The 23,464-nt window shown below is 51.5% G+C and overlaps 1 protein-coding gene across 2 annotated transcripts; it reads left to right on the forward strand.

Moving 5' to 3' along the window:
• The first annotated feature begins 2,859 nt into the window (after positions 1-2,859).
• On the forward strand, positions 2,860-21,174 carry Fdft1 (farnesyl-diphosphate farnesyltransferase 1). 2 transcript variants are annotated; one of them, XM_042699869.1, is made up of 8 exons: positions 2,860-3,036; positions 8,388-8,485; positions 9,261-9,444; positions 12,872-13,000; positions 13,756-13,947; positions 16,979-17,155; positions 18,524-18,676; positions 20,691-21,174. In XM_042699869.1, exons 1-8 carry the CDS (start codon positions 2,938-2,940, stop codon positions 20,910-20,912), a joined length of 1,254 nt encoding a protein of 417 aa, XP_042555803.1. In that variant the 5' UTR covers positions 2,860-2,937; the 3' UTR covers positions 20,913-21,174. The 2 variants fall into 2 exon arrangements, with proteins under 2 accessions (XP_042555803.1, XP_042555802.1); XM_042699868.1 differs by lacking the exon at positions 2,860-3,036 and having other exon boundaries at positions 8,172-8,485.
• Positions 21,175-23,464: the final 2,290 nt, after the last annotated feature.

Genomic DNA, 23,464 nt, shown 5'->3' on the forward strand with positions numbered 1-23,464 from the left:
TCTGGCAGTGAAGGGTGTGTGTGTGTGTGTGTGTGTGAGTGTGTGTGTGTGTGTGTGTGTGTGTGTGTGTGTGTGTGTGTGTGTGTGGCAGTGCTACACCGGGCTGCTTGGCTTGTGTGGGACCACTTCCTACACTGAGCTCCAGTGTGTGTGTGTGGCAGTGCTGCACCGGGCTGCTTGGCTTGTGTAGGACCACTCCCTACACTGAGCTCCAGTGTGTGTGTGGGAGGGGGGGGGCAGTGCTGCACCGGGCTGCTTGGCTTGTGTGGGACCACTCTCTACACTGAGCTCCACTGCTAGCCCAGAAAGGTCTTCTGGTGTGAATAGCTGGGCTCTCTGTGTAGGTGATCTGGGCTTGCTGGGCTGGCCAGGTGACTCACCCTAGAAAGAGCAGGAGAGGGTGGGAGGAGGGAGTGATTGATGAGAGAGAAATCAAAGCTGGCTTTTCTTCTCTTCGTCTTCCTGGAACTATTGACTGTTGCCTGCAAAAGGGACGCACTCCACTGTGCTCGGATTCTTTGATGGTCACGTGAACTGTGCATTGGGGTCATCTGCCTGCTCTGCACTTGGTGCTCACACAGCATTGAGGGCTCACCACTGCGCCTTCCCCCAGAAGGATGGGAGATTCATCTTGAATTTAGGACCCACCTTGCACTATATGTTCACCCTGCATTGAGGGTTCTCAGGGAGAGGGCACACCCCATCCGGACTTGCCCTGAATTAAGTGTTCCCACATTATGACCTTACCTCACAACAGGTGCTTACCACTTATGCTCATTCTTTTTTTTGGGGGGGGGGGGGTCTGGTCGTGGGGCCTGAACTCTGGGCCTGGGTGCTGTCCCTCAGCTCTTCAGCTCAAAGCTAGGGCTCTACCACTTGAGCAATAGCCCCACTTCCGGCTTTTTTCTTTTTGCTTATGTGGTGCTGAAGAATCCAACTCGGCCTCAGGCATGCAAGACAAGCGCTCTACCACTGAGCCACCTTCACAGCCCTTAAGCTCATTCTTGTGCATTGTCTGCCAAACAACCCATGCAGCTACATGCTCTTTTTTTTTTTTTTTTTAATGCTGGTCCCACTGCTTGAACTCACAGCCTGGGTTTTGTCTCTGAGCTGTTTTGGTCAAGGCCAACACTCTACCACTTGAGCCACAGCTCCACTTCTGGATTTTTGGTGGTTAATAGGAGATAAGAGTCTCAGGGACTTTCCCACCTGAGTAGCCAGGATTACAGGTGTGAGCCACCAGTACCTAGCTATATTCATTATTATTATTTCTTCTTTCTTCTTCTTCTTCTCCTTCTCCTCCTGCTCCTCCTCCTCCTCCTTCTCCCTTCTTTCTTCTCCTTCTTCCTTCTCCTTCGTCGTCGTTGGTTGTGTGATTTGAACTATAGGCCTGGGCGCTGTCAGCTTTTCAGCTCATGGTGAGCACTCTCCTACTTGAGTCACAGCGCCACTTTCGGTTTTCTGGTGGTTAATTGGAGCTAAGAGTCTCAGGGATCTTCTTGCCAGGGCTGGCTTTGAACCGATATCCTCAGATCTCAGCCTCCTGAGTAGCTAAGATTACAGGCATGAGCCACCAGTGCCTGGCTTATACTCATTTCTTACTCTCCTCGTTTTATGGTGAAAAAATCTAGGAACTACGGAAGGTGCCAAGGAACCCAGACCTAACAAGGTCCAGACCCACTGCCATGGTATAGGCTGCCACAACCAAATATCAAAAGTTGGGTGGCAGTAGATACACACTCGGGTCTGTCCACAGAAGTCCAAGGTCAGCGCTGACTGAGCATTCCTTCCAGGCTTGTGGGTGGTCCCTGCTCACAGTCCCCTACATGGGGAAGAGTGCCTGCATGGCTTTCTCTTAAAAGAGCACTCACCCCTTCCTTGGGTCATGAATTATGGGATTAATTCATGACCTGACTTAGATTGTTCATGATTGTGATGTTAAAGACTGCCACTGCTTCATTAGTGGGCAGCATCTGGGGCTAGTGATCCTGTGTGGGATTTACAGTCCTACAGGTCGGATTAAGGCTTCAGCTCTCTGTGGTAAGTGGGAGCTACAATGAAGGCCAAACCGCCAGGGAGCCAACAGCCCTGTGTGCTGTACTGATAACCAGGAGGGGCCGCCTAGTAGGGCAGCTTCCGCTCCTTTCTCCGGGGGTGGGGTAGAACCTGGGGCCTGCCCGCAAGCACCTGTCAGCCTAGCCGGCCTGGCCGATCGGCAGTTTGGTGGTGGGCCTGGGGTTTAAAGCCTGCTCAGGTGGGCTCTGCTGATTCTCCTCCGCAATCCCAGGTACTCGGAAGCCTGAGCTCGGAGGGTCGGAGTTCGAGGCCAGCCCAGGGGGAGACTCACCGCCCAAAAGGCAGGAAGTAGTGTGGCTCAAGTGGTAAAGCGCTAGCCTGGAGTGGAAAAGCGAAGAGACAGTGTCCAGGCCCTGGTTCAAGCCCCAGGGCCCGCACTAAATGTGCTCGGATCTCAGCGGACTCCTAACCAGAACCACACGCGGGCTCGCCACCAGTGCCCCGTTGAGCTCCGGAGCTCACGCGACGCGGCCGCCGCGCCCGCCGCGCCCCCGCGAGCGGAGGAAAACAAAGCCTGCGCTGAGGAACCAATCGCGTCCGCCGGCCTCTTTCTAGTTCTCCAATGGGCTTCTAGGTTGTGCCTGTCACGCCAGGACCATCTCGCCGCTGATTGGCTGTCGTCTCCCTGGTGCGAGAGGCCCTGGCCAATCAGGGCTCATCACTCCACCCCGCAAGCCCAAGGTGGCCGCGCGATCGCCCGCTGCCGGTTGGGATGGGCGGGAAGTGGGCGGGGTGCCTCCGCGTTGGACCCGCCTCCGCGGCGGCCTGGCCGGCTGCGACTCTTCCACCTCAGTCGGCCGAACGCGGGTTGCGTCGGTCCAAGGTTCCCAGAGCGGTTCCCTGAGCCCGGCGGCTCCCGGCATGGAGTTCCTGAAGTGCCTAGGCCATCCCGAGGAGTTCTACAACCTGCTGCGCTTCCGCATGGGGGGCGGGCGCAAGGTGATTCCCAAGATGGACCAGGTGCGTGGAGCATCCCTGTATCCCCGCCGGGCGCCTGGGGACCGGCCGGCGGCCTGGATGGGACCGGGGAGGGGGGTGGGGGGACGAGGGAGATGACATGGGGGCGGAGGGGGAGGACGGGGGGGCGGAGGGGGAGGACGGGGGGCGAGGGGGATGACATGGGGGCAGAGGGGGAGGACGGGGGGCGAGGGGGATGACATGGGGGCGTGGGGGAGGGGCGTGGGGGGCGAGGGCGGGGGGGCGAGGGGGAGGACATGGGGGCGGAGGGGGATGACATGGGGGCGGAGGGGAAGAGCAGGGGGGCAAGGGGGATGACATGGCGTGGGGGGCGAGGGCCTGGGGGGCCGAGGGGGATGACATGGGGGCGGAGGGGAAGAGCAGGGGGCCGGAGGGAGATGACATGGAGGGCGGGGGGGGCGAGGGGGAGGGCTGGGGGCGAGGGGGAGGGCTGGGGGCCAGCCGGGCCCCCTCCCCTGCCCGCCCCGCCGAGCCGTGGGCCTGGCGGAGAGGCGGCGTCGCTTTCCGCTCGCGGCGCGCAGGTGCCCGCCGGTGCCCGGCCTCCAGATTCGATGGGAAGGTGGGTCGCCGGCGGGAGCCCTGGGACCTAAAGACCTGAGGGAGGCCGCGGCGGGCGGGCGGTACGGAGGGAGGAAGTGTTCCCCCGGTGGATTAGGTGCGCAGCCTGAAGACCAGGACCTGCTGGTGGTGTCTCAGCTGCCTGGCGTCGGTGCCTGTCCCTAACGGCTTCCGAAGGAGCGGTTCTTGTGCAGTCACTGAATGACCCGGCGCCGGCAGAAGGGTTTCATGCTTGTTTTTATCCCCATGGGATAAAAACTGTACTTTGTTTGGGGGTACCCTTTATTGTTTGTTTCTTTTTAAATTCGAACACTTGAGTTTTCTATCTGAAGGAAATGGCTTTATTTTTATCTCATTACTTAGAATCCTCAGCCTTTAAGGTCTAGCCCCAGCCCAGGCCACCTCTAGTGACCATTCAGATGACATCCAGAACACCTGTTCCCATGCTACTGCCCTGTGGATGGCAGATAGTAAACAGACAAGCAAGACAGTCAGAGTTTACCATCTTGTCAGAACCATTAGGTGTTATAAAGTTGTTCAGGACTGGGTCTGGTGGTGGACACCTGTAGTTTAAACACCTGCACGATCGATGCAGGCAGGAGGGTCTTGAGTTCCCAGCCATTCTGGGCTATGAGGTAAGTTCAAGGCCAGACCCAATTACATAGTGGGACCCTGCCAAACAACAACAAAAAAGAAAATGTAGGAAGGCATCACACTGATGTGTTTCCTCTAGCACCTATGTGTGTGTAATGTGTGCATAAGCAGACTGAAGAAGTTTGAAACTGAAAGGAGTAGAACGTAGGTGTGAGAGTTGGTTACTGGGATTTGAACTCAGGTAGAAACAGGTGCTCTGCGACCTGAGCCGCCACAGCCCCACACCAATGGCTTTTATTACTAGCTGTGTTTCACCTTACAACAAGCTTACAACTCAGGCTTGGATTGTGTTACTTGCGCATTGACTTAATGCTCCCAAAGCTCTATTCAGATATACAAGTCTCTTATTTGATTGTACACCTCAGGCTAATGGAAGTAGCATGTAAAAATAATTTGGTGATGTGATTCGAGATCATCTTGGATACAATAATAGCTGGTTTATCAATACATGTGAAGCTGACTTTATGAACAAAACTGCCTCCAGAAGTTTCATTTAGTTTAAACAAGATAAACTTGGGTGAATGCCAGCACATAGGAAATGTCATAAGGAAACTTAATCAGTTGGGAGAAAGTTGCTTCTTGCTCAGGTAGGGATTAATCTTTGGAGGGCTGCCTAAGGGAAATGCAGGTTTAAATAGCTTCTGTGCCTTGTTGAATCATTTTACTGTTGTTGATTTTTGTGTGTTGTGTGCCAGTCCTGGGGCTTTAGCTTAGTGCCCGAGGGCCCCTTAGCATCTGGTAGTTAAGTGGAGGCCAGGGTCTCACTGACTGTCCTGCCTGGTCTGGCTTTGAACCAGGATCCTCAGATCTAACCCTCTGAGAGGCTAAGGATTACAGGGTGAGCTACTGGTACCTAGCTTGAATAATTTTTAAACTTGAAATGCTTAAGATTTTTATTTGGGATCCTCTTGGGAATTGTCACTACAGGTTAGACATACCTAATTTGAAACTTGAAATGCTCCAAAATATGAAATGCTCCAAAATCAGAATCCTTTTGCTTTGTGTACTGACATGGTAGGACAAATGGAAAATTCCATACTTGTCCTCCTAGGACAGGACAGTGCAGGTACCCTGAAAATACTGTGTCAATTGCATGCTTTTTTTTTTATGTGAGGAATATATACATATATCTCAAATGCATTTCATGTTTAGTTCTATCTCTCACACCTCCAGGGCTGGGAATGTGGCTTAGTGGTCTAGAGTGCTTGCCTAGCATGCATGAAGCCCTGGGTTGGATTCCTCAATACCACAAAAACAGAAAAAGCCAGAAGTGGCTCTGTGGCTCAAGTAGTATAGAGTGATAGTTTTGAGCAAAAGAAGCTCAGGGACAGCACCCAGGCCCTGAGTTCAAGCCCCAGGCCTGGCCAAAAAAAAAAAAAAAAAAAAGATTAAAAGGCCAACAGTTTTACGTTCTTTAGTTATTATATATTACACTTTCTAGATCCTATACTGACTTTGACCCTTCCTTAGAGTCAGTTTTCACATGTGGTCTGGCCACTTTTGGACTTTACATTCCTTTCTTATAGATGCTGTTATTTCTCTAATTCCCATACCATAAGATTGACAACCTAAAAATGCCGGGGACGGGGGAGGAGATACTTCATTTCTGAAGGAAATGAGACCAAAATAAGACCAAAAGTTAACATACACTCAGCCTCAGCCACAGCTACCCAGTGGTTTGTTATGGCTGGCGCTCAGCTCTAGGCCTCCTAAGCAGCTAGGATTAGAGGAGTGAGCCACCAGTATCCAGCTGTAATCTCTTAACATTGGAGTGTGGGATGAAAGGTAACATGTGTATTATATTTGGCAGGAATGGTGGTTACTAGTCTGGATGTTGAAGTCCAGTTCTGAACTTGGTGGGTTTGGTGTTTTCTCTTGCTAGGCAAATCTGTTTTATTCAGAACGAGGCTGCAGGGGTGGGTGGGTGAGTGGGTGGCTGTTTTCCCAAGGGGACTGCCTTTCCTCGCTGGACTAGAGCCCCAAGCTCGCACCTTAGCCCTGCATTGTACCACTCTCCCTTCTCCAAATGCCCAGGTCCTGTGATTTCCTACCTGGGGTTCTGGGGAATGTACCTGTTGTCTTTCTCCCTCAGTCAGCAATAGAAATAAACATCTGGAGGCCCCAGGGATGGGCACGGAGAACCTCAGGGACTCAACCTGCCCTACCCCCCCCCCCCCCCCCCCCCCATCACACAACTCAGGGGAATCAAGTCGTGGAAATGTGTAGAGTAGTGTTTTCCATGAAGCAGTCACATTTCCCCACAGTATTCTGCCTTTTTTTTCTTTCATTACTCCTGTGGCTTGAACTGAGGGCTGGGCACTGTCCATGAGCTTTTCTTGATCGCAGCTAGCACTCTACCACTTGGAACTACAGCTCCACTTCCAGTTTTTGGGTGGTTAATTGGAGGTTAGAGTCTCACAGACTTTCCTGCTCTGGGCTGGCCTTGAGCCATGATCTTCAGGTCTCAGCCTCCTGAGAAGCTAGGATTATAGGTGTGAGCCACCAGCGCCTGGCTGCTGCTGCTTTTTCTTTTTGATCATGTTTGTGTAGCAGCTGCTCTACCACTTAAGCCACTCCACTAAGCCAACATTACTATTCCTGATCACTTGAGGGGACTGTGCAGGTGGTTCACTGAAACAGAGACAGGAAAAAAATGGTGGGGGAAGAGTAAGGTTAACTACAGGTTAGAGTGTTAGGGTATAACTTACACCCTTCACAGGCATGGGGGAGAGGCAGGGAGAGGCAGTGTGTGGGTCTGTTAAACTAGTTCCTGAGATTGTTGATGTTCAAATCCAATGAGATTATGCCCTATTTTTTTTAGTCGGTTGTAAGGCTTACACTCTGGGCCTGGGCACTGTCCCAGCCTCCCTGGTCCCCTGGCACAGAAGACGGGGGTGGGGGGGGCGGCCTCCCTGGGTCCCCGGCACACAGATGAGGGGGGGGTGGGAGGGGCGGGTCCCGCGATCAGGTGAGGGGGGCGGGGGGCAGGCTCCCGGGGTCCCCGGCGCACAGGTGAGGGGGGCGGGGGGCGGGCTCCCGGGGTCCCCGGCGCACAGGTGAGGGGGGCGGGGGGCGGGCTCCCGGGGTCCCCGGCGCACAGGTGAGGGGCGGAGTGGGGGACACGCAGGAGCTGCAGGAGCTCCGGGCGGTGGGAAGGCCCCTTCTGTCGAGGAAAGCCTTGGAGACTTCAGGGTGGAGCCGGGGTCCGCGGGGTACAAGACTAGTGGGGTCCCCACTTCGCGCCCGGGTGGGCGGGAACCGCGGCGGAGCGGCCGGCCAGCCGGTGTGTGTTGGGGTCAGCCGGTGTGTGTTGGGGCCGGTCAGCCGGTGTGTGTTGGGGTCGGCCGGTGTGTGTTGGGGTCAGCCGGTGTGTGTTGGGGCCGGTCAGCCGGTGTGTGTTGGGGTCGGCCGGTGTGTGTTGGGGTCGGCCGGTGTGTGTTGGGGTCAGCCGGTGTGTGTTGGGGTCAGCCGGTGTGTGTTGGGGTCGGCCGGTGTGTGTTGGGGCCAGCCCGGTGTGTGTTGGGGTCAGCCGGTGTGTGTTGGGGTCAGCCGGTGTGTGTTGGGGCCGGTCAGCCGGTGTGTGTTGGGGCCGGTCAGCCGGTGTGTGTTGGGGCCGGTCAGCCGGTGTGTGTTGGGGCCGGTCAGCCGGTGTGTGTTGGGGCTGGCGTGGCCTCCGGTCGGCTGCGGGGGGTGGGGGGGGGGTTGGAAGGAAAGGGGGGAGCGGAAGGGACGGGACGGGGGCGGCCCTCGGCCCTTGCCCCCTCCCCCTCCAGCCTCCTTGGGGGTCCGGGGCAAGGAGGAGGTGAGCCCTTGTAGGCCGGGGCGGGGCCGCAGCGCAGGGCGGGGCGGGGCGCAGGGGGCAGGGCCGGGCGCCTGCAGCCCAGCCCTCCCGGCCCAGCGCTCCCATGGCCGCCGCCTCCTGCGGCACCAAGGCCGTGGCCCTGCTGAAGCGCACGTGGGTGCTGAGCCCCGGCGCCCCCCGGCGCGGCCGCGCCTGGCCCCCCAAGGATGCGCCCCGCCCGCGGAGCCCGCGGCCCGGCCTTGGGGCCCCGGCCCTGCCCTGCGCCTGCGCGCAGCCCCCCGCCGCGCCGCCCAGCGCCCCCGGTCTGCTCTGCCCACAGGACTCGCTCAGCAGCAGCCTGAAGACTTGCTACAAGTACCTGAACCAGACCAGCCGCAGCTTCGCCGCGGTCATCCAGGCGCTGGACGGCGAGCTGCGGTGAGCCAGCGGGCGCGGGGGAGGGGGCGCCCCGTGTTTACTTGAGATCGCCCTTCCAGGCACCCCTGGCCTGGCCCTCTCCACCCCCACGGCTGGCCTGGCGCCTGACCCTGGCCCCCAGCCAGCGCAGGCACTTTCCTGTGCTTGCCACACGCTGCTTTCCCCTTGCAGCACGTTCAGGGCAAGTTGGCCACTTGCTGCCTCAGAGGGCACCCGTGCTGAGAAGTCACCGGACCTTTCACGCCGCTGTCTCCAAAATACTAACGCATCCACACATTTGGCCTACCGCTCCCCCTTGGCACAGCACCTGCGAAACTCGCTCTGGGAGCTGTAGTGACAGCCCCCTGGAGTTTACTTTTTTATTTTTATTATCAAGCTACTGAAGTCTATTTACTCTAGTTTAAGATGGGAAAACCAAAATAAGTTTCATTAAGTCTGTGAGGGTTTGAATATCTTTTTACAGTTTTGTGTGTGTGTGTGTGTGTGTGTGCGCGCGCGCGCGTGCACGCTCGTCTGTCTGTGTGTCTGTTTTGTTCTGGGCTTGAACTCAAGGCCTGGGTGCTGTTCCTTTGCTTTTCATTCAAGGTTGGTGCCCTGAGCCACAGTTCCACATCCAGCATTTTTGCTGGTGATTTGGAGACAAGGTCTTGCTTTGTAGCCCAGGATGGCTTTGAATTCAAGGTTTCCTGACTCAGTCTCCCAAGCGCTGGGCCTCCAGGCCCGATTTGGATGTCAGGTGCGTGTTGCAGTGTGGTCACTTGTCCCGTTCTTGCAGCCATGCGGTGTGCATATTTTACCTGGTGCTCCGAGCTCTGGACACTCTGGAGGATGACATGACTATCAGCGTGGAAAAGAAGGTTCCTCTGCTGCAGAGCTTTCACACCTTCCTTTACCAGCCAGAATGGCGCTTCATGGAGAGCAAAGAAAAGGACCGACAAGTGCTCGAGGACTTCCCCACGGTACAGAACCATAGCCCTTCTGTGCACGTGTGTTGATGATTGGTAGGGTTTTGTGAGTGAACCTAAAGATGAACAAGTCTGGGGTGCATGGTGTGCTGGGAACTCCTGCAGCTGAGATCCTCTGCAGACTGTCTGAGCTGGAATCCCAGCGTATCTGTTGGTAGGTAATGTGTCTGAGTGCCCTGAGTCTGGTAGCTCAGCCAGGTCACACCTGTGGGGAAGTGTGAGGGCAGACGATCTGCCACTTGTGGCTTTGAAGTCAGAATCGTAAGGACTGAATAATTGCATATAAGTTACTTAGAATAGTATATGACATGTATTCTGCAAGTATTTCTTTTTTTTTTTTTTTGAGTCTGGTTGTAGGGCCTGAACTCTGGGCTCTTCAGCTCAAGGCTAGTGCTCTACCACTTGAGCCACAGCACCACTTCCAGCTTTTTTTCATTTTGCTTATGTGGTGCTGAGGAATTGAACCCAGGGCCTCAGGCATGCAAGGCAAGCCCTCTACCACTGAGCTATCTTCCCAGCCCCTTCTGCAAGTATTTCTGCCCATTTTATGGGAGTAAAGTGGCTCGAGAGCCCTAAGTTTACATTGTGCATGTGCCCATGATGCTTCCCTGGCTTAGAAATACAAATTTGGTTTAGCAGTGTTACAGGTTCTCATGTCAGTGCCAGGGCTTGAACTTGGGGCTTTATATCCTGGCTCTGCTCTTCTCACTCCTGGCTGGTGTGAAACCCTTCTTTCTATAGACAATAGTCTGACCCTTGGAGAAGAACCATCCTTATGTGGCTTTTGCTACTGAGACAAATCTAATCTGTCAATCTTAGTGAGGAGGATTTGGGTAGACAGGAGACCCACCCATTATGAAAGAAGGTTTGAGAATGACTCGGGGCAGAAATATTTCATGTAGCTGAGAACACTTCCCAAAGCCAAAGCCAATATTGGGTAATACAGTTCGCCATGAATCAAAGGAGTTTGTGGAGAACGGAGTGAGGCAGTGGAGCTGGGGCTGAGGTGGGCTCTGGTAGGTTAGTGTCTCAGGGTGCGTGGTCACCAGAGAATGGGTTTCCTGTGCCTGGCCATCACTAGAAGGTATGGCCATTACTAGCCAGAAAGCTTCAGATTTGAACACGAAATTAAATTTTCCCTGTTTGGAGTAGGAGGGTTAGAAAGCAGAAAATTGTTCCTGGCATAGGGCAGAAGGGAACAGAATGCAGCCAGATGTGAATGCAGCCAGATGTTAACTCCTTCTATCCTCATGGATGAGAAGACCTGTGAAGTTTCGGTTTCCTTGAACACAGCCGAAGGTCTTCCAGGTGCCAATGGCTCATGCCTATAAATCCTAGCTGCTTATGAGGTTGAGATCTGAGGGTGGCAGTTGAGAGCCAGCCTGGGCAGAAAAGTTCATGAGACCCTAAGCTCAGTTAATCAGCAAAAAGCAGGCAATAAGGTTGTGCCTCAAGTGGTGGAGCATTAGCCTTAAAGGGAAAAGCTGAGCAAGAGGCCCTGAGTTCAAGCCTCAGTACCAGCACAAACGAACGAGCCAGAAGGCCTCTCAGTCTGCATTGAGGAAAATGGGGCTTGGATGAAGTCATGAAGTCATATGTGTGCTGGCAGTCAACCCAGCATCTCCTTGAGCCTGGACACACAGTTTAAATGGCTGGCAGGTCTAACCCAGCATCTCCTTGAGCCTGGACACACAGTTTAAATGGCTGACCAGTTGCTAGGGTTAAGGGTACAGGCCATGGCTGGTTGAGCCTGCCCCCCCTCCACCCCCCCCCAGGGTGTTACTCTGGCCCACGTCAGAGGCCCTGACTTTTTCACCCTCAAAGGCTCAAGGGTCCCTGGGGCCTTGCAAATAGGTTTGCCTAAGCTCCTCCCCTTCTGAGCCCTGGGCACCTGGAAGTCTTTGGCCAGAAGTGATCCTGGGACCTGGGAGTCTACTGCAGGGTCTCTGCAAAGTGGAAGAAGCCTGGAGTCACGAGGGCAGAGCTTGCGGCCGGGTGGGGGGCGAGGGGGAAGCTGGGGCAGCCCGGAGCTCTGCCTTGTCACTTTTTCCTGCTGATTTTCTTTCCATTTCTTTTTTTTTTTTTTTGGTGGGGGGGCTCCGGTTGTGGGGCCTGAATTCTGGGCTAGTGCTCTACCACTTGAGCCACAGCACCACTTCTGGCTTTTTTCATTTTTTGCTTATGTGGTGCTGAGAAATCGAACCCAGGGCATCATGCATGCAAGGCAAGCGCTTTACCACTGAGCCACCTTCCCAGCCCTCTTTCCATTTCTTGAATTACATACTTATGTAATAAGTTCCAAAGAGGAATAGGTCAAACTCAGAAGTGGAAGTGTTTGTTTGTTTTCAGAATCTAAGCGCCTCCTCCTGCCCTTATTGGTCTGTTCTCTTATAAATAGAACTTGTCCCGCGGAGGAGTGGTGCAAGGAACGCCCGTCCCCAACGGGGTACGCTTGCAGAGCTCCAGTTGGTTAAGGCCAATCAGATTTTGGCTTTGACTAGGCGCAGCTGTTCTGCAAAGTCCAGATTAATTTCACGGTTTTTTATGGGGGCTTCACGTGTGTTGTTCAGCCCACATTATTTTAGGCTTTTGAATTGCTGGGGTGCTCTGCAACTGGCACACCCCCAGGCCTCAGGTGTGTCCTGACACACTCAGGCACACACGCATACACACACACATCCATGTGGCAGTCTCATAGCACTTCCTTTCAAAAGCTTCCTGGAGGAGCCAGGTGCTGTGGCATTGCCTGCAATCTCAGATGCTCAGCTGGCAGGGGTAGGAGGACCGTGAGTTTGAGGCTACCGTGCAGCAACATAGCAAGATCCCTCTTAAAAATGCATCATAAACAAATCATGAGATTCATGCTGTTTTTTGTTTTGTTTTGTTTTTTGTCAGTCATGGGGCTTGAACTTTGGGCCTGGGCACTGTCTCTGAGCTCTTCAGCTTAAGGCAAGTGCTCTACCACTTGAGCTACAGCGCCACTTCCAGTTTTCTGGTGGTTTTATTAGTTCAAAGTCTGGGCTGGCTTTGAACCCCAGTCCTCAGATCTCAGCCTCCTGAATAGCTAGGATTACAGGCATGAGCCACCAGCGCCCTGCTCATGCTGTTTTTATATTGTATCTTGATAACATATAGACACTTACATGAACTTAAACAAGATAGCTTTGCAGGAACAACATGTTTCAAAACCAGTGAATGCTACTTTTCTATATCAGAGCTTGGGCTTATAAAGAAAGAAATCTGGCATATCAGCTCTGATACTGAACTGGGATTTAAAGGTGCAGCTTTCGACTGAGGGAGACACTGTAGCTTCATGATGAGTGGGGCTGGCTTATCTGCCCTCTGAGATTGCATAAGTGTCTTTTCAGTATCATATAAGTACATTATTTTGCATTTCCTGTTTTTATGGCTTACATTTCAGATCTCCCTGGAATTTAGGAATCTGGCTGAGAAGTACCAAACAGTGATTGCTGACGCTTGCCGGAAAATGGGCTTTGGTATGGCAGAGTTTTTGAATAAGGATGTGACCTCCAAACAGGAATGGGATAAGGTCAGTGGCCCCTATAGCGCTTCCGGGAGGCTCTGAGCAGCACAGCATGCGTCAGCGCTAGCCCTGCTTGTTGTGCTGCTCATCTGAGCGGGTTGGATGTCTCTTCATGCGCTCTTAATAGATGCTTAAAGTTGAATGCTCTATCAGTGAAATTATCTATGTCCTGAGATCTTACCATGAAACAAAGCCAAAGTAAGTTTAGCTTGTTTTAAATGTAGGGACACAGAACTTCAAAAATTGTTTCTGTCTTGCTGTGAAATTTTCAGCAAATGGCTAGATTGTTTCCTGTAATATATAAATACCAGGAGTTTCCAAATAAAATTTCTTTCCTTTCTGGAATATTTGCATATGTGTACATCTTTATTATTTATATCATTTCTGATCCTTTGTGTGTGGTGAGTGTGTGTGTGTGTGTGTGTGTGCATGCCCATAATAGGGCTTGAACTCAGGGCATGGGCATTGTCTCTAAGCTCTTTTGCTCAAGGCTGGCACACTACCACTTTGAGCCACAGCACCACTTCTAGTTTTTTGATGGTTAATTGGAGATAAGAAGATAAGAGTCTCATGGAGGTTCTTGCCTGGGCAGGCTTTGAACCACATCCTGAGCTCTTAAGCCTTCTATGTAGCTAGGATGATAGTCTTGAGGCACCGGCACTTAGCTATGTTTTTTTTTTTTTTTGGTAGCTAATAATATGTAGCACTTCTATTTTAGTGAAAAAGTCATTGTTAAAGTACTTTAAAAATAATTCTTGCAGTACTGTCACTATGTTGCCGGGCTGGTGGGAATTGGCCTTTCCCAGCTGTTCTCCGCCTCCAAGTTTGAAGACCCCTTAGTTGGTGAAGATTCGGAGTGTGCTAACTCAATGGGCCTCTTCCTGCAGAAGACAAACATCATCCGTGATTACCTGGAAGACCAACAGGAAGGAAGAGAGTTTTGGCCTCAAGAGGTAACACAATTAGGGTACTTAGGGAACAGCAAATTATTTATCTAGTTTTATTTATTTTGATCTTTTATTAGTTTATATTAGCTATATGGTGGGAGATTCCATACAGAACAATACTTCCTTTAAATTTTTTTTTTTTTTGGGTCTGGTCGTGGGGCCTCTGAACTCTGGGCCTGGGCACTGTCCCTCAGCTCTTCAGTTCAAGGCTAGCGCTCTACCACTTGAGCCACAGCGCCACTTCCGGCTTTTTTCATTTTGCTTATGTGGTGCTGAGGAATCGAACTCAGGGCCTCATGCATGCAAGGCAAGCGCTCTACCACTGAGCCACCTTCCCAGCCCCTTCCTTTAAAATTTTTGAATCATCATTATAAAGGTTGATGTACAGAGGGGTTACAGTGACATAAGTCAGGTAAAGAATACATTTCTTTTTGGACAAAGTCACCCCAGTTAAAGAAAACAAATACATTCTATGAAAATATTATCATACCTTGTGGTCGCAAGTGACAGAAACCAAGTCAAGGTATGCAAGGCGAGGGTGGAGACTGAGCAGGAGGAGGATGGGTTTCTTTTATGGATTTCTTTTGGGGACTCGTTGGGTCCAGAGATTAGACTGTGAATAGTTACTTGCTTTCTCTGCATAGATTTCCTGCAAATAGCAGATAGAACCCACGCACAGTAGCTTAACCAAAATGTTTTCTCCCAGGCATCCTCCTCCGGTAGCCAGAGGGCTGTGTCTTGATTGGCCCACGGGGGTTAGATTTTCCCAGTGCTCATTGGGTGGATTCCTCCATGAAGAATCCTGTGGCACTGTGGCAGGAAGCAGGAGAGAGGTAGCTCCTGAAGACCTAGCACCTCGAAGAAAAGGCAAGGGATACTAGATAACCCAAGACTAGGTGCCAGTTCTAAGAGACAGGGCTGGTCTTTGACTTAATAGGGAAAGGAAGGGCTTTGCCATTGGAGGACAGTTAGAAAATGTTGTGGCTATTAGCTGAGCTCACTCCTGCAGTTACAATTTTTTTGCTTCCATGAAATAGTTTTCTAAAATCAAGTGCTTTTAAGACAGAGTGAGAAAAAAAAATTGCCACTTATATTACAGATAAAGGGCTCATATTCCTAATATGTAAAGAACTTGTACAAGTTAAAAAAATAAACAGAGGGGCTGGGAAGGTGGCTTAGTGGTAGAGCACTTGCCTTGCATGCATGAGGCCCTGGGTTTGATTCCTAAGCACCCCATAAACAGAAAAAGCCGAAGTAGCGCAATGGCTCAAGTGGTAGAGCGCTTGCCTTGAGCTAAAGAGCTGACAGCGCCCGGCCCAGAGTTCAAGCCCCACAACCAACCAAAAATACATAAATAAACAAGAATAAACAGAAAAAGACCAGGCACGTTGTGGAAAATAGTCCAAGAGAAAGAATGAAGTTCACAGAAAGATGCTCAGCCTTCTAGTGAGGAAAATGCAGGTGGTCTCAGCGTGGACAATGCTGTGGGGACCCTCTGTACCTCCCGTGGCCACCAGGTGGTGGTGTGCCTCATTAGTGTAAGCTTACCCCACCTTGGTTCAAAGTGCTTCTCAAGCAAGGCCTACCCTGCCATACTCCCATCAGGTGGACAAAAGCCCTTCTAGGTGACACATTCAGGAAGACTGGGCAGAGACCGCTCTGCTGCTGGGCGTATGTGCTATGTTGCAGAGCTAAAGGAGGGCAATTTGGTGAATGGAGTGTGTGAGGTTATTCATTACAGCGATGTTCATAATTGAAGTGTCTTTTCTCCATAGGAAGCTAATTGAATTCTACTATTTCCACACAGTGGAGCATATAAAAAGAAATATGTGCTGGTCACAGAACTCTTGGTTATAAAATGGGAGATAACCCAAAAGTTAATAAAATATGATCACCAGTCTTGTCAGGCCAGAGGTAGAGTACTTGCCTTGCATGCATGAAACTATGGGTTGAGTTCCAGTAAGTTCATCATATTGTTGGAGGTCAGCTTGGAACAACATTTTGTCCTATGGCATTGTCAGTGTTAGATGATGGGTTTGAGGTTTATGAAGTAATTTTGCAGACACATCCAGCAATATCAACTGTGTGTATTTAAATTCAAATTAAAAACATAACAAATTTGAACTTTAGTAAGTCAATAGAATAGACCTTTTAGGTCTACTTCTTTATTTTAAAGATTATGTAAAATTACATAAAGCAAGATTTTTAGGAAGCTTAAGAATAATAACTAAGAATAAAAGTGAATTATTTGCTAGCTTCAGGGAGCCCTCTAACAGCAGTAAAGCTGGCTGGTGTATGCTGCATGCATCTTGTAGTCCCATCACTCAGGAGAATAAGACTGGAATATCACGAGTTCAAGGCTGTCTAGTGATGTCTTTTTTCAAAAACTAAACAAAAAAATGACAAAAATAAAGGAAAAAACCCAAGAGGGAACCACCCCACTAACCGCACTGTTGGAATCAGGTGTTACTTCACTTTCAAATTCTAAGGTTCAGGGAGATGATTTTTTGCACTGTACAATCACTTATTTTCCCCAAATATGCTGTTTCTTAGCAGAAAAGGAATAGTGGGCTTAGTTCTTAAGGAGTTTGAGGTCTGGCTCCCTTGGGCGTTGTAATGTTTCCCTTGCAGTATTGTAGCTGATTTTGTCAGTTGCTGGGTTCTTTCGCAGCAGTAGACAGATCCCCTGTGCAGCCTCTCTCCAGTCTGAGCTCATCAGGATAGTACTTGTCACATGCTGCATTGAGTGTCGCCCAGGGCACTGAAACCTCTGCCTCCCCCTCTCCTCCCGGGGTGGGACTGGACCTGGTGGGTGGTCATGGATGGCAGCCGTGTAGAACTGAAACCACTTGATCTGGTGAAAGACCTTCGGTGACGCGGCCTCACCCTTCCTGTTGGCAGGGATGGAACACAGGGCCCCTCACACACAGGCACTGCTCTACCACTGAGCCAGCCCGTGGGCCCCAGGGCCCTGGGTTCCATTTCTAAACCTCCTGGGCACACGCTGACTTGCTCTTGGATGTTTGTGCCTGGCTAGGTGTGGGGCAGGTATGTGAAGAAGCTGGGGGATTTTGCCAAGCCGGAGAACATTGACGTGGCCGTGCAGTGCCTGAACGAGCTCATCACCAATGCGCTGCACCACATCCCGGACGTCATCACCTACCTGTCACGGCTCCGGAATCAGAGCGTGTTTAACTTCTGTGCAATTCCACAGGTACGGAGGGGCACAGGGGAGCCGGGAGAGCACAGCCTGGGGCTCTGCCGCGTTCAGGGAGATGACCCTAGCCGACTTCCTTTCGCTGCGGAGCCACAGGGACTCATGACACCAGCACACTCACCTCAGACTCAAGGTTGTTCGTTCTTTTCTAGAAGCTTCCTCCTAGATCTAATCTTCCCTATCAACTATTCCAAACTAGCTAGATCCCGATGCTCACTTGGATGGTGCTATTATCAAAAAAGTTAAGCACCAGATTATTCTTGTCCTTTCCTAGCCTTGGGATAAAAAAACCTGATCCCACAGACCAGTGTCTCAGTTTCTAGGAGTGCATATGCTAATTTCCCTTCCTGATGATTTTAGAGACCCGGACTAAATTAATGTCATAGGTGTCACTGATTTGGAAACATGGTTTGGTCTTGTTCCAGTAACTAGCTCTCAGTTGTAGTGGAATGGAAATCTCTGCCCACCTTAGAAATCCATTTACCGGGGCTGGGAAGGTGGCTCAGTGGTAGAGCGCTTGCCTTGCATGCATGAGGCCCTGGGTTCGATTCCTCAGCACCACATAAGCAAAAAGAAAAAAGCCGGAAGTGGTGCTGTGGCTCAAATGGTAGAGCGCTAGCCTTGAGCTGAAGAGCTGAGGGATAGTGCCCAGGCCCAGAGTTCAGGCCCCACGACCAGACCCAAAAACAAAAAAACAAAAAAAGAAATCCATTTACCCCAGAAGTGGTTTAGCTTTGAGTAGAGGAAGGCACCTCCTCCTCAGTTGCTCTCCCCTCCTGCCTGTGCCATAGTCACCGTAGATAACTAAAATAGGAAGCTCTGTCTACATATTTTGAAATACATTTTTTAGTTTAACCTGTTATCTAGTGTAGAAAATGTTGAATTTACTTGTGTTTGTTTTTCTAAATAAAAAAGGGAAATTTTGTGGCTAAATAACAGATGTGTGTGAGTGTGTGTGTGTGTGTGTGTGTGTATACATGCTGATACTAGTTGTGAAACTCAAAGCCTCAAGCTTTTTCTCAGCTTTTTCACACGCAGTCAGAGTTTTGTTATTGGAGGCATGCCTCCAGCCCAGCATTTTGTTGGTTCATTAGAGATGGAGTTGCTTGGACTTCTTTGCCTAGGCTGCTTCAAACCTCAGTCCTCCAGGTCTCAGCCTCCTGAGTCCCATGCACCACAGAATCCTTTAACATGGCAAACTGTCGTTGGGAAAAGGAGTGGAAAGACAGTCTTGGTGTACTTTGTAGGTCTTTTTCTAGATTGATTGCTCAGCGTTCAGACTGCACAGTCTGCACAGGGATTGCTGTTGGCCCTGGCAAACTATGCATGGATTGATTCCTTTTCTCCCCCTCCTGCTGTCTGTAGGTCATGGCCGTTGCCACGTTGGCTGCCTGTTACAATAATCAGCAGGTGTTCAAAGGGGTTGTGAAGATCCGGAAAGGACAAGCAGTTACCCTAATGATGGATGCCACCAATATGCCAGCCGTCAAAGCTATAATATACCAGTACATAGAAGAGGTGAGTTTCTGTTACTGGTGGGGAATTTATAGCGAGTTTGATGGTTTTCATAGGTTGACTATTGGAGAAGGCCATGTTTGTAATCTAGATGACCCTAACACCTCATTATGGTCTAGAGAGACTGGAGTTGGTCTCCCTTAGAAAAAGAAAGTAAAGTTTTATTCTCACGGATTTTAGGGAATCAAAAATTTTATGGACATTTAAAGTTCATGTGTTTTCATCTGGCTTTTCCTTAATAGTAGGAAGTAATCCTGCCTGTGATTGCAGTGTGAGGGCAAGCTGTCCTTGGCCAGCCTCCTGTTTTTATGTTTATTGGAATTCGGCCACGTCCATTTGTTTTCACTCACGTCTGCTTTTGCAGTTTCAGGGCAGAGTTGAACAGCTCTGACAGGGGAGCCCAGAAAGCTAAAAATATACTTTGGCTCCCTGATCTAGGGCTCCAGATTAAAAGTTAGTCTAGTAAAACGCAAGGTATTCTGAAGGAAATGCTAATAACACTGACGTGGATTTGGTTCAGAGATCAGAAGATCCCAGGCAGTAAACTGTGATGATGGTTTTAATGTCAGCATAAGGACATGATAGGGTTGTAAGTGGAGACTCATGTCAGGCTCCTGGGCGCTCTGGCCTCTGTCCAGATGCTGGCTGGACCTGCCTTGCTGTTCTCACTGACAAGGCTGTGTTTGTAGTGAGAGAGGAGGGCACGTTTCTCCTGCCCAGGCTCTGGGCCTGTGGTGCATGGAGAATCCCCTGGCCGGGGCTTCGCCAGGCTCTCCTTGGCCCCTCTGCCTTCACCTGAGGAGGTGCAGGCGGCCTGTCCTGCCCAGCAGGTTGACGGCTGCTGAGCCTCGGGCCCTCGTCTGTGTCTGCAGCCCTGCGTCGTGGGCATTCATCCCAAAGTAATAATTTGGGGATAGAAGTAATGTGTGGACAAATGCCAGAGGCTTTATTCCCCTCTCCGCCAGAGGGAATCCCAAGCAAGGCTGTAAGCTTCCTGTCTCACTCTCCCTGTGGCTACCAGTTTCTTCAGCTGGACAGACTGGCGCTTGGGTGTGTAAAACCCAGAGGATCTAGATGGATTCGTTACAGCTCTTCTCACTAAGTGATGGTCTTTTAATTATAAATCATCAAACTCCTTCCTTCCTTCCTTCCTTCCTTCCTTCCTTCCTTCCTTCCTTCCTTCCTTCCTTCCTTCCTTCCTTCCCACCCTCCTTCCTTCCCTCCTCCCCTTTTCTTTCTTTCTACAGGGCCTCGCAATGCACTCTGGCTTTAGTTCCTCACTCAGGTCTGGGGGTCAGGAATGGGACATCCAGCCAGGATTCTAGGAGGACCCTTGGGCCTCCTTGCTTCTGGGGCTCAGACCACATGCCGAGTATTACTTGTTGAAGCTGCTTTTGCCCAGTCCTTCTAGAATCATTTTCCTTCTCCACATTACTCTGAACTATGCCAGCATTTACCTGGTATCTGCTGTGAACCAGGCACCCTGGGGCAGCATACACACTGGGCCATGCTTGCTGGGTGGACCAGCCTGGGGTGCCGTCCCTTGCTTTTGGCAGAGGTACTCCAGTTCCTCCATGGTGACAGGCCTGGGATTCAGTTACCTGCCTGTGAAGATAGCTCAGTACCCACAGAAGATGCTTATAAAGCACCCTGAAGCCAGATGCGGCGGCTTACACCTGTAATCCTAGCTACTCAGGAGGCTGAGATCTGAGGATTGGGGTTTGAAGCCAGCCCAGGCAGGAAAGTCCATGAGAATCTTTTTTTTTTTTTTTTTTTGAGTCCGGTCGTGGGGCCTGAACTCTGGGCCTGGGCGCTGTCCCTCAGCTCTTCAGCTCAAGGCTAGCACTCTACCACTTGAGCCACAGCGCCACTTCCGGCTTTTTTCTTTTTTCTTATGTGGTACTGAGGAATCAAACCCAGGGCCTCATGCATGCAAGGCAAGCGCTCTACCACTGAGCCACCTTCCCAGCCCTCCATGAGACTCTTATCTCCTTACTCTTTTTGTTTTCTTGAACAGATATATCAAAGAATCCCCTCCTCGGACCCATGTTCTAGTCAAACAAGACACATCATCTCCACAATCCGGACCCAGAACCTCCCCAACTGTCAGCTGATCTCGCGAAGCCACTATTCCCCCATTTACCTGTCGTTTGTCATGCTGGTGGCCGCCTTGAGCTGGCAGTACCTGAGCACCCTGTCCCAGGTCACGGACGAGTATGTGCAGACCGGCGAACACTGATGCTCAAGTCTACACACAACTGGATTCCCTTGGCTTCCCTTTGGTTTTCTCCCTCCTACTTTGATTCCTCAGTGAACTCTGTGCTTGGACTTTTGGAAACTGAGGCGCACTGGAGAAGATGACAGTGGAAGGAAGGGATGCCTTCCCCCGCAGCCTGCTGCTGTGGGCCAGCTGATGGGCCACTGCACTTCAGGTGGTGGCCACCTGGGGGCGCACTTGGTGAATCTGTTATGCTAATTAAAGTTAATTTAATTTGAAGCCATCTTGTCCTGTGAATGTGAAGGCTCCCATGCTAGGGTGTATATCTGCACTTCGTGAGAGTACAGATTTAGTCTTCTGCCGTGGGGGCTAGGAAAGAAAGTTGGGGTGTTCGGGCTGCATTATTTTCTCAGCGGGAGACCTTAAGCTTTTGGAGGTAGCGTGGTGGCCCTGCTTTAGACACTTGGGAGGTTTTTGCAGTAACTTGTGCACTAAGCATTTGTTGAGTCACTGCCACTTGCTTGGCTGCGGGCACGTGGTCAGTGATTGAGGGACAAGGCCATCTGCCAGCACCGGCGGGGGCGGGGGGCATGGCGGGCCGCCGGCGGCCCTGCTGGTGGAGGAGCTGCGGCGTCCCTGCTGCTGGAGGAGCGCCGGCAGCCCTGCTGCTGGAGGAGCGGTGGTCGCGTGGTCTCACCGCAGTCTGCCAGCCCCTTCGCTTTGGACTCATCCTCTGAGCTGAGTTAAAAATGGAAGGTTTTTCTGTTTATTTCCTGAAACTCAAGAAAGGTGCATGATGGTGTTCAGATAGTAGAGTGGGCAGTCAGGTCAAATGATACTCTCGTTCTCCCTGGGTGGTTTATGGAACCCTTCCCCCTCTCCTAGCACATCCCTGGTCTGGGGGTAGGAGGTGTCCCCAGGCTAGAGGTGTGTCCAGAAAAAAGCCATTACATGTTTTTGCTATATGCATTTGTTTTTTGTCACAAAACAAAGTATCTGAGGCGAGTACTTTACAAAGAGAAAGTGCGGTTTTTGGAGGCTACAAGTCTAAACCCAGGGGTTCCACCTGGGGGGCCAAAGGTGAGTGTCCCAGGGTGATGGTCAGGATGGGCGTATGTGGACGAGACAGGAAGAAGGGCCAGGCGTGGCCTTGTTTTCTCCTCGGGAGAGCTAACTCCACGACCTGAGTTCCCTGCGTTGGGCCTCTCCGCATGATGGATGGTCCCCCTCAATCACTGCCCCCAGTACCAGGCCGACTTAGCCACGTCTAAGTCACCGCAGTGCGCACCGCGCAGGGCCGCTTTGGCACTCCTGACAGCTTTAGAAATGACTCCCAAGCTTCCGTGTGTCCAATTACTAGGACCAAAAGCTTGTGACCAGCCAGGGCTGGTGAGCTGGTGAGACCACCGCTCAGGCATTCCTCCAGCTTGAATGTACCTGGGGGTCACCTGCAGTCTGGCATCTAACAGGTGCTAGGGTGAAGTCACCTACTCTGCCCACATCAAATAGCCAGCCTTTGTTATGGTTCCATGTGGCAGAAAGTCTGAGCCATCCCAAGAGGCTGAAAAGGCATCACCCCTGCCACCTGCCTTTTGTCAGTCCTGGGGCTTGAACTCTGGGCCTGCGCACTGTCCCCGCTCTTTTGCTCAAGGCTAGGGCTCTACCACTTGAGCCACAGCACCACTTCCAGTTCTTGAGTCTACTCACATGGCTGGCTTTGAACCATGATCCTCAGATGTTAGTCTCCCGAGTAGGATTACAGGCATGTGCCACTGGCACCTGCTCCATCTTTCTTGTGAGAACCCAAGAAAACTATGGAATTGGCTAGGTGGTGATCCCTGGGGTCATTTTACATGTTATTACCAGACAAGATTTTATTTTTTCTTGGTACTGAGGCTTGAATTCAGGGCCTGGGTTGTCTTAGCTTTTTCTGTGCAAGGCTGGTGTTTTACCACTGAGCCACAGTTCTACTTTTGGCTTTTTGGTGGCTACCTGGATAAAAGCATCTTACGGACTTTTCTGTCTGTGCTGCCTTAAAACCACAACTCGCATATCTCAGCCTCCTGAGTAGCTAGGATTATAGGAGTGAGCCACTGATGCCCAGACAAGTGCTTGTTTGATGTAGCTCTGATGCCTAAACTTCCCAGGCTTCTGGAAAGAGGCGGCCCAGCTCACAATGATGGAAGCGCTAAGCCACCAGCAGGCTGGCGGGGTGAGCGCTGGGCACTGTAGTCTTCTCTTTCCTAAGAACTCGGTTCCTGTTACTTAGGGGTCCTGACCAGGGCTGACAACCAGCCAGCCTGCCAGCACCTCACACAGGCTCTGCCCCTCCTCGGGGTGGCGGGGCTCTGTGCAGGTTGGGCACGTGGACGGACACCTGGTGCAGGCCTGTGGCATGCGCGTGCACACACACAGTGGGGCCCAGGCTCATCAAGGCATGGGCACCATTCTGAGAGTCAGGAACTACAGGAGAGAGGTGCCAGGGCCTGCGAACATGGCTGGCAGCTAGAGCTTGGCAGGAGGCTGTGGGGGCTGCTGCAGGCCTCTGCCACAGACACCATCAGAGCACAGAC

The sequence above is a fragment of the Dipodomys spectabilis genome, unplaced genomic scaffold (genome assembly GCF_019054845.1).
Source record: "Dipodomys spectabilis isolate Male_0828 unplaced genomic scaffold, ASM1905484v1 ptg000263l, whole genome shotgun sequence".
NCBI classification, from domain to species: domain Eukaryota; kingdom Metazoa; phylum Chordata; class Mammalia; order Rodentia; family Heteromyidae; genus Dipodomys; species Dipodomys spectabilis.